Source organism: Pelecanus crispus, chromosome 2, assembly GCF_030463565.1.
Source record: "Pelecanus crispus isolate bPelCri1 chromosome 2, bPelCri1.pri, whole genome shotgun sequence".
NCBI classification, from domain to species: Eukaryota; Metazoa; Chordata; class Aves; order Pelecaniformes; family Pelecanidae; genus Pelecanus; species Pelecanus crispus.
The window spans coordinates 40,052,721-40,062,980 of record NC_134644.1 but is presented as its reverse complement, the minus strand read 5'-3'; the positions used below and the strand labels follow the sequence as shown (position 1 = coordinate 40,062,980).

Here is a 10,260-nt window from a genome sequence, read left to right as displayed (position 1 = left end):
GCCGGCAGGAGCCGGCTCTATTGTGTGAGCGCTCCGCGGGGCCCCCCGCCCGCCAACGTTCGCTTCCTGGAGGGACGAGAGCCCGCCCGTCCCCTTCATTCAGCGCCCCGCCTACGGAGCTCTGCTGCCGATTGGGCAAGCTGAGGAACGGACAGGGGCGTGCCCCAATGGGCGACTTCTCCTTCTGGGCTCGCTCTGAGGCGAGCCAATCAGAGGGCGCGCCTCCGGGTCCGGAGCCATGAGAAGCCGGGGGCTGCCAGCTGTGAGGGCCGTTGCCACGTCTGCTGGGCGGGCGAGAGGGGACGCGTACCGGGCCCCGGTCCTGCCTTGCTCGGCTCGGCACTGGTCGCTGCCGCGGGGAGCCGCGCTGCTAGGCTCGTAGGGGAAGGGGTGCGGGATGGCGGCCTGCCGGCCGTGAGGTGGGCGCCGCGGGGCCCTGGCTGTGGGGCGGCGATGGCGGCGGCGCTGCGGGCCGCCCTGCTGGGCGCGGCGCTGGGCTGCGCGGCCGCGGCGCTCATCCCCGCGGCTGACGTGAAGGTGGAGGTGCTGCAGAAGCCGTTCCTCTGCCACAGGAAGACCAAGTGGGGGGACATGATGCTGGTTCACTACGAGGGCTACTTGGAGAGGGATGGCTCCATGTTTCACTCCACGTAAGTAGCTCGCCTTCGAGCGGGCTGGTGGGTGAACTTGCGTGGGCAAAAAAAAAAAAAATATATATATATCTTTATATGTATTTTAAAGTACGTGATCTCTTCTGGTAGTACTTTCCTGAATCTGGACGCCTCACAGTGGTCCGCAATCCATCTGCAAAATAGCTCTGTGAGGAGTGTTTTGTTGAGGGCGGGTAGCATTTTATTTTTACAATTACCCTTCCCGCCCAAAACTTGCGTTTACCCGTGTACAAGGAAACAAAAGCAATGCATGTGTGTTCATAGCATGCCCGAGATTTTATTCGTTATTGAATTAAAATAGCTTAAATAACGCTGCACAAACTTGTGTGTGGGACCCTTTCCACCGCCACCTATTTTCAGAAAGCTTGGTTTGCCTTTATACTTCCACAGCTTAGGAAGCACTGACTTACAATGCTGTTCAAGATGAACACCAACAGTAAAGCTTATCTCCTTTCCCTTTGCCAGATTGAGGCTATAAAATAAATCTTACTTAGCTCTTGTTTTCTGGTTGGTCTGCAGAAGTAGAGCCATGTAGTATTTGTTAAAAGATGGGAATGCTGGGCATCCTTTTCTGCAATTTAGACACAGGTTTTGGTATATGATCTCAGCGGTTTAATAAGTTTTCTGCTATGCTATTTCTGGTTTCTAAAGTGAACTTGCAAGGGAGAAGTCTGCCTCTAATTTAAAAAAGGGAAAAAAAAAAAAGAAAAAAAAAGTTTTATATATCCTTCCACTACTGGCAGCACAATGACACCTTTTCATTAGTGAAATGGCATATTCTTCACCTGCCCCCACCAGACAAATCAACATACCAGAGCCACAGTAATGCAAGTAGGAGGAAGAGCCAGAAAATCGAGGGAGTCTGCTAAAAGCCTGCAACGACTTGCTAATGTTGCCTTTCCTGTAAAACATCAACGAAGTGTGAATAGTGGGAGGCAGCAAAATGCACTAGTATCTGTAGGCTATGTCTGAAGTTTGCTTTTATGGAACATACTAAAAAAAAAAAGACAATATTTTGCATGTTTATGTTCTTGAGGATGATTTAAACTAAAATCTCACTAATTTTCTCTTGTAGTTAACCTGCTTCTCTAAAAGGAGTTCTAGTGGCACTCTAGGTTTTTGCTGCTGACTAACTTCTGTAAGTGCTCTGTTTTCTTGTTAAGCACCTTTCCTGCATGACTAGTAGTAGATTGAGCTTTTAAAATTCTATGTCTGTCAGTAGAGTGAAAGTAGTCCTGGTGTACCACCTGATTACACTGGAAAAGGGGCTCATCTGCCTATTTTAAATTTGAATATTTTGCATGTATTTGTTTCTGTTTTTCAGACTATCTGTTGTATAGTTGGGGTTTTTTTTTCCTAATTTTTTTTAAGGGATGTGGCTCATTCTTCTAAGCATGTTATAAAGTATATTGTAATTATGATCAAGCTGGTTCTTGATTTTCAGTTTACCAAAGAATATGCATGGCCCTGAATGTAGATTTTTAAGTAGAAATGCCTTCCCAGTCTAATAAGTTTCAAAGTGGAAATAGGTGATCAGGGAAGTGAAGGTGGGGATCCAGGTTGCTCAGTGTTACTGTAAACACACCATGCAGATGTTTTATTTCTTTCCACTTCTTAAGGAACCTTGTCATGCAAGGCATAAGTTTTAAGACTTTAAAAGTCTAGGTCTTTCATTTAAGAAATGCTAAGCTGCCAGACAGTAATGTGTTTTTAATTACGTATCTGTGCTGTGAGCATCTTCCATCTGCTCCATGTGCCTTTTATGGAACTTGCTGTCTAAAGACTAAACGTTTTATTCCGTTCTTTTCCAGTCACAAGCATAACAATGGTCAGCCTATGTGGTTTACACTTGGCATAAGGGAAGCTATCAAAGGCTGGGACAAAGGTTTGAAGGACATGTGTGTGGGAGAGAAGCGGAAGCTAACTATTCCACCAGCCCTTGCTTATGGAAAAGAAGGGAAAGGTAAAACACCTGAAGTCCTTCCCTTACTTTCATTAGTTTTAATGTCTGTATTTTACTGTTCTTCCTGGCCTAAGAGGTTAGCAGGTTTTCAAGTTTTCCAGGCTGACTCCATTAAATAAGAAAAATTGATGGAGTTGGGTGCTCTTTCTCATAGATTTATTTTCTGCAGAAATAACCATTAAGTGGTTATGTGGTGAATACAGGAAAAAAACAGGAATTGACGGTAGCTGCTGTGCTGTATGCTCTGAGTGTCTTTTCTGTTAGTGCTGTGCTCAACAGTGCTCTGCTTTTCTTTTTCTTTTTTTTTTTAATTTTTACAGTCAAACTGGAAGTGGTTGCTTAGGTAACAGTTGGCTTTTTGGCTGTTGCATCTGTGTTTGTGGTAATACTTCATGAATGTGCATGTACAAGCCTTGTTCTTGTTTGCAGGTTTCTTTTAGAAACTCCCCGCACTGCTGCCCAACCAGTTCTTTGCTGACACAGTGAAAAGTCACTGTTTATTTCTTCATATAGGGGCATTTAATTCTTTCTTTCTTTTAGCTATTTTCAGTTTGGGCAGTGGTCCCTGTTATGCACAGTAAGATATGCAGGTACATGGGCAGTCATGCTGGCATTTACTGAAAATGTATTGAATGATGTACAGACAGATCAAAGCATGGCTTGTAGTATTTTCTCAGCCTGTCTACTACTGATGGTGTCTGGGCGTTTTCCTTTTAAACATTTCCAGATTCCTATTTTAATGGGAGGGCCAGGTCTGCAATTTGCAGTTGAATGAGTGACAGTTAGAAAGATGCAGGAAGGTTACTTTTTCTGCTTTGTGGGGTTTGTTCAAAAAAGTTAACTAAAACAATTCTTACAATATTTTGTCATGAGAACAGTTATCACAAATGACATAAGGTAACGCAAGGTTCCAAAGCAGAAAGGATAAATGTCTTGGAACATATAATCCTTCCTGTTACTGTCCTCTCCCATTAATCTGAGATTGTTTTAGGAATGAGGAGTGTTTGCATGTCTGTATCTTCTGGCAAGCAGGGCTGAACATAGGCTAAGTAGTACTCCATGCTAAGTAGTACTCCATACATACAAGCATACTCCATACCCTCCTTTCTTGAAAGTATCCTTTTAAAACATCTTTTTCTAGAAGCTGTGGTTTGGGGTTCAAGGGATAGTATTAGAAGTAGTCATGTTTCTAGTACAGAACAGGAAACTTGTGGTCAGTCAGTCAACGGTATGCAGGGCACAACTATAAATTCTATAAAAAGATATTAAATGTTGCAGTGCTCATCACAGGCCTAATTGCCTTGATTAATGTGTGAAGGACTACAGTTGTTCTTCAAAGACTTGCAAGCCTCACCTGTGTGCTTAGTGTAAGGCTGAACAAGTAAACACTGCTAGCTGCTGTAAGAAACTACTTGCTTTAGGAAAACTTTGAAGTATTTGAACATTATTATGTTGCTATTATCACGTGATGCCCTTGAAGACAGAATTATTCCATATTCTTCATGCTTTCCTCTGAATGCACATAATTTCCCTAGCCTCCCACCTGGCGCCTTGCTTGCTGTCTGACTTGAATGATGAGTCAGATGCCTTTTTCTGTAACACTTGGAAAAATTACCTGTGTTCCAAACTGTAAGCAGGCCACTGTGCCCTGTATTTCCAGAAACTTCTGCACATCTATTCATCCCAGAAATCTGCAAGCCCATTTGTTGCTGCAGCTCAGGGTGTACTTAGCACCATAGCTCCAAAATAGTAAGTGTGGATTAGGTTTTTTCCCCTATCTTAAGGCAAAGGAATATGGTTTTTGGGGTGCTGCCATCAAGTATAGAAGTATATTGGGTCTTATTCAACCTCTCTATATATAAGGAGCAAAGTGGTGTGCTAAAAGGTCTTTGACAGTAGCTTCAGCTGTCAGCATTGAAGGCATATCACACCATTGTAAAAGCCAGTGCCTGATAAACTGAAATCCTGGGGGGGAAGGGGATGGTCTTTGGCACTATTAGGAAATTACCAGTCTGTTCACATGCACCAAAAATGGAGTGATGCCAACACTTGTCTTTTGAGCAGGTTTATATACTTAGTTTCTGCTGTGTGTACAAGGTATCAGTTGGCAGCAGAGAGGAATTTGGAGACTGGCAGGGTTATGGTGTATCAGGAGAATTGTACTCTACCTTTTTGCTACCCTGTCCATCAGTCTTGGCTGTATGTTGCAGTAGTGGCCACCTGGCTGGCTGTACAGTCTCCTTCACTGTTTTCCACTCATGGTCTATCTGGCTCTGGCCATGAAGAAAAAAAAAGATTCAAGAACATTGTCTCAAACCTGTGATGATGATTGCTGAGTAGGAGCTCACAATGTGTACTAGTGTCTTAACAAAAACTATTACATCTCAAGTTGTATATGTGCTGTAAGGGCTGCTCAGGGTCCAGGCTATGCTCTGAAATAGTTACGCTTACTGTTACAGATACTTATCCTTGTTAGTTCAAATTGCAGGATGCTTTGAAAGTAATAGGATCGCTGGAACATTGCTCTGATGCATATGGCTTTTGTATGGCACTGAATATGTAGTAGTTTTTAACTTTTGTCTGTGTTTGCCATTTTGGGCAGGAAAAATTCCACCTGAAAGCACACTGATTTTCAACATTGACCTTCTAGAAATTAGGAATGGACCAAGGTCTCATGAGTCATTCCAAGAGATGGATCTTAATGATGACTGGAAACTGTCCAAGCAAGAGGTGAGTGGGTTACCCTTCTTGTGAGCAAACCTAACAGGATAAGACAGTGGAAAGGGAAAGATAAGCTTAACTTGATCCTGTTAGCGAAGTGTCTAAACACGAGTTACAGTTTTAGCTACTGCTGTGCACAGAGCAACTCTGCAAGCAGAGCCCTATTTAAGTGTGCTTAAAGCAATTATTGAGTGATACCCAGTACTGGTAACTAGGACTAATGAGTTGCTAGCATAACTACTGAACTGATACGCAGCTTGTGAATGGTAAGACACCCAAAAAGTTATTGCTGGCCAGGTGGTCATTAGTCATGTGGGGAAGGGTGGGTCTCTTCTTCCTTGGAGATGACTTTCAATGTTTGTGCCTTCCAATTCTCTGCTTTTTTTTTTTTTTTGCTTTTGGAGTGTTAAGCCTTTTTGTGTTGGTATCTTTCCTGCTGAACGCTCTTGAACTGCTGTTCCTGGCTCAACAATTAAGCTCCTGTCTGTGCTTTGCCTTTCTTGTACGGCTTCAGCTCACATACTTTCTTACACCTTAACAATAGATTTTTTTCAGTAAAACTAAGCCAAGGATGCACATCTATGCTGTATCATGCTGAGCCTTGGATCCCAGTGGAACTGCTGGACTGGGGGTTCAAAGGTGGCTTTGGTAAGCTGAGGCATAGGCATGTGACCAATGTGTGCCCAACACATATGAGGGACTTGGATAAAGTAAAATATCTTAGAAATAAAACCAGACTTCCGGGCTTTTTGGACTTAGTTGCTGATTTACTAATAAACTGGAATTAGATTCTTCTGCTGTAGGGCAGTCCTGTTTCATAGCATTCACCGTCTGAAGGATGTGTATTCAGCATTATTCACCTTCTGTTTGCCTCTTATTTTCAGTGTCTGCTTTTCTGATGTGCAAAAGTCATCCATGAGAAGTTATGATAAACCACCGCATTCTTTCTGATTTGGGGCAGATACAGTTTGCTAGACCCAAAAGACTAAGCTTTTGAACTGCGCATCAGACAGCATCAGTGTGTCCAGTGTCTGTGTATTAGAAATATAAGCAATGACCCTAACAAATACCAGAATGTGAAATGAATAACATGGACCTGAAACGTGGCCCATTTATCTTGTTAACACTCTACTGTTACAGTTCTTGTTATATAAGTGGTATCTGCTTAACAGGTGGGTGTGTTGGTATTGATGTTCTTGTAGAAGGCTCTGCAATTTAGAACACTTGGGATCTCAATAGTTAAACCTTAAATTCAGTAAAAATAATCTGATGTTGTTCAAAGCACTGCTCACCATTAGTAACTAGCTTTTAAACACTGGAACAGTTATTTACATTAAGCTGACTTGAATCTTTGTCCTTCAAAATTTTGAGATGTCTAGAAATAAATCTTTATTAATGTAGCTCCCATTAGAGCAGCAAATGCTGAGACTGTGGGCAGATTTTTGTATATATTTGAGGCGGCTGTTTACATCTGCTGGCTTGTCAAAGTGTTAGGATGTGAAAAAGCTGTTTGGGTCTCTGACCAGTTGGTAGCTAATAACTTCTGCCTAGCTATTGATACTTTACTGTATAGATGTCAGATGACAGGTTTTTCTGACTTACTTATCAGTCAGATACCATAAATGTATGGAACTGATTTGCTAGTTTTACTGTTGCTTATATTACTGCAGAGCCTTTCATCACTGAACAGGGCTGCAGAATCAGTCAGACAAGTATTGTTGTGGCAGTGTCATAGGAAGGTATCTGTTGTCGTAATACTACCATCCTGAACATAGTGGCCCTCTTTTACACTACAGTAATCAATTATTTCATAAGCCTAAAAACATTAACTCTTGCCTTTTGTCTAATAGGTGAAAATTTACTTGAAGAAAGAATTTGAAAAGCATGGAGCAGTGGTAAATGACACACAGCATGATGCTTTGGTTGAAGACATATTTGATAAAGAAGATGAAGACAGTGATGGGTTTATATCTGCAAGGGAATTTACATACAAGCACGATGAGCTGTAGAAAAGGGTGGCATAATTTTTTTTGACACAAATGGCAGTGACTTAGACTGTCTGGTTCTCTTGTCACCTTAATTCTGTGTTTTTGGAGTTGACAGCTGCTGTTGGCAAAAAAACACTCTTTGTTTATATAAAAGAGAATTTCTGTTCATTCTGTACAAATGTTTTAAACTATTTTAAGTATGAAAATGTACCTCCTATGCAGCAAAGACTTGTACATCAGTGTTTTTTAAATTTTGTATTAATTTATTTTTCAGAAATGAAACAAAGAAACAAACTTTCCAGTTATCAAACATTGTGAAAATCAAAATCCAGTTCAGTGCCTTTCTGTGATTTGTTTGTGTGTTACGATTACTTTCAGTGACTCCTTTATGTATAACTTCTAGTTTGTGGCTTGATTAATTGACCTTCCTTCTTGTGTGTCATTGCTTGAAAAGCAGTGTGCTGACATCACTTTTTTCCTGCAGATTTTTAAAAGATGTGCTAGAAGGCATCAGCATCTGTTTATACAGCTGAGAAACTGATACAAAGCTGAATGAGAAGAATGATTATCTTGCACCGATTTTGCTCTTCTAATAATTGTCTGCATTTTTCTTTAAATTATGTGAACAAAGTAGGAGTTAAATGTCTGACTTTCCCTTTTAATGTCAGCAATGTTCTAGGAAATGTCTGTAATTTGGAGAACAGCAAGTTATGCTGCAGTGCAGAGGTGGTGTCCTTTACATATAAACACACTTTTGTTTTGAAACTCAGAGCTTGCATTCATGAAGAAAGATCATACCTTTCCCCTCAAGTTTTGAGGGAGATCTTGAGCAGAATGTTACAAGTCTGAAGTTTTTTACCATTTGCAGAAGGGGAAGAGTGTACTGACAGGAGGGTCAGTACAGCCTGAAAAGTAATTTGCATTGGCCTGCCTGCTTTGCCACTGCCTGAGTTGTAGAACTTGTTTCATCGTTGCTTGCGGTATTTTCATAAGTGGCCCACAAGTGATGTGAACTTTAAATAATAAAGTGACTTTTTAGAAAAAAATAGAGGCATGAAGTAAATGGTATGGTACTGTGTCTTTACAGAGGTGGAGACCATGAGGATTTCAACTCCATTTTGTGTCTGTTTGAACTGTTTCTAGAGAAGCAGAAACATTTAGCAATTGTCTGTGAGCTCTTAAATGAGAGGGCAAGATATCTCAGGGAAGGAATTAGGCTGTAGTCTAGTACCACTAACTTACAGATCTCTGAACACAGTATTTTACTTGAAAAATGGTGCTCAAGGCTATGTAGGGACACAAAGCAAATCCAGCTGTATGAGATTGCTGTATTGCACTAATCCTTAACTATTGGCAAGTGAGACTTGACATTCAAGGTTCTCAATGCTGTAGATGAGCTAGTTGTTTTCCCTGCCGCCTAGTGTTGCAAGTAGGTCTTGGAAGAATATTAAACAGTTCAGCTGCATATGGACATTACAGATTGCTGTCAACAGTGACTGTTTTGGGAAAAAGCGTAAGTGAAGGTATGCAGTGGTGGGTTTTTTTTTTCTTCCAGCATCTGGCATTTTGTGGCTGATGGCCTATGTGATATGGAATTGTGGCCACGTATTTTGGTTTTGGGAACATTTAGGTCTCTTTCCTCAATGATGACATCTAGTTTTCTTGAACCCATTTATACTTTTGCTCTCATAATGTTCTGTAGCAGTGAGTTCCACAGTAGTAATAGTGTAAGGAAATACTTCCCTTTGTTTTTAGGCTTGTTGCCTGTCCAAATTCGTGCGTTGTGAGGAAATAATGAATAATCATTCCCTGTTTAGCTCTTACTGGTCATGATTTTGCATATTGATTATTTTTTACTCATCACTTGGGAAAATTCAGCTTGCCTGACTTCAGCTCCCAAGGTTGACTGTGTGTTCTGTGCTGGGTGTCTTGATTTCTCCTACAGTCGACAGAGCACTAGGCACTTGGGGGCAACTCATCACATGTATACTGTTCATGTTATATTGGGATAGCTGCCTTGTCAAATAGAGATACCTGTCTTTCTCTTGACTACATGGGGAGCTTAGGCAATTACCGTAGCCTAGGCTGAGGAGGGCTAATAGGATATGAAGTTGGCTTGTAAGGCAATCTTGCCTCTGTAATAAATACGAGTTGGGAGTCAGGGAATGCTGTGAAAAGTACATATACATTATCTTTTTTTTTAAAGCATTTCATAAAAATAACTTTCAGTGAACATGTATTTAATTTGCTAATGCTAGCAGAGCATTAAAGCTGCAGGATCAAGATGCTTTATTTGGTGCATTGTGTGTAGGTTTATGCCAGGTCGGTGGATGGCTTTTGTTCTTAGTGCTTTTCTTGGTTGCTGTGTTACGTTTCTGAAATAGAAGTAAAAAAAACATTTCAAAAGTGCAGAATCAGCAGCAGATTTGAGAAGCCACTTCAACTTTATTACCATTTGCTGTCGTTAAAGCCCTTCTGTGAAGATGAAGGGATTTCTTAAGTAGAAATAGCACTGCCTGTCTTAACCTCAGTTGCATCTGCTTGTTAATCCACAGGGCAACCCTGCTGCAGTGCCAGCAGGAGATGGCTAGCTACCTGAAGGAGAGCAGAGGCAGGCAGCTGCCTGTCCTCCAAGGGGAGAAAGACTATTCAGTGGTATTCAGCAACATTTTGGCTGGCTTGCTTGTGAAATGCAAGGTGTATTTCTCCTGAAAGAACAAACCCTCACTGCATGTCTGTACAATTGATAAAGTGGAGAGGGCTCAAAACACTGTCGTGAGCACGTACCAGATCGTTCCTCCTGCAGCTTACAGCCTTCTTCATGCGTTCCTTGTTTTGTAGTTATATAGGAAAACAGGTACTGATGGTTTTTAGAATGGCAGCCTGTCATTCAGAGTCACTACCCAGCAATTACAGC

The 10,260-nt window shown here is 41.5% G+C and overlaps 1 protein-coding gene across 1 annotated transcript; it reads left to right on the top strand.

Moving 5' to 3' along the window:
* The first annotated feature begins 453 nt into the window (after positions 1–453).
* FKBP14 (FKBP prolyl isomerase 14) lies at positions 454–7,920 on the top strand. The gene is made up of 4 exons (XM_075705288.1): positions 454–650; positions 2,483–2,634; positions 5,237–5,364; positions 7,206–7,920. Exons 1-4 carry the CDS (start codon positions 454–456, stop codon positions 7,362–7,364), a joined length of 636 nt encoding a protein of 211 aa, XP_075561403.1. The 3' UTR covers positions 7,365–7,920.
* The last annotated feature ends 2,340 nt before the right edge of the window (positions 7,921–10,260 follow it).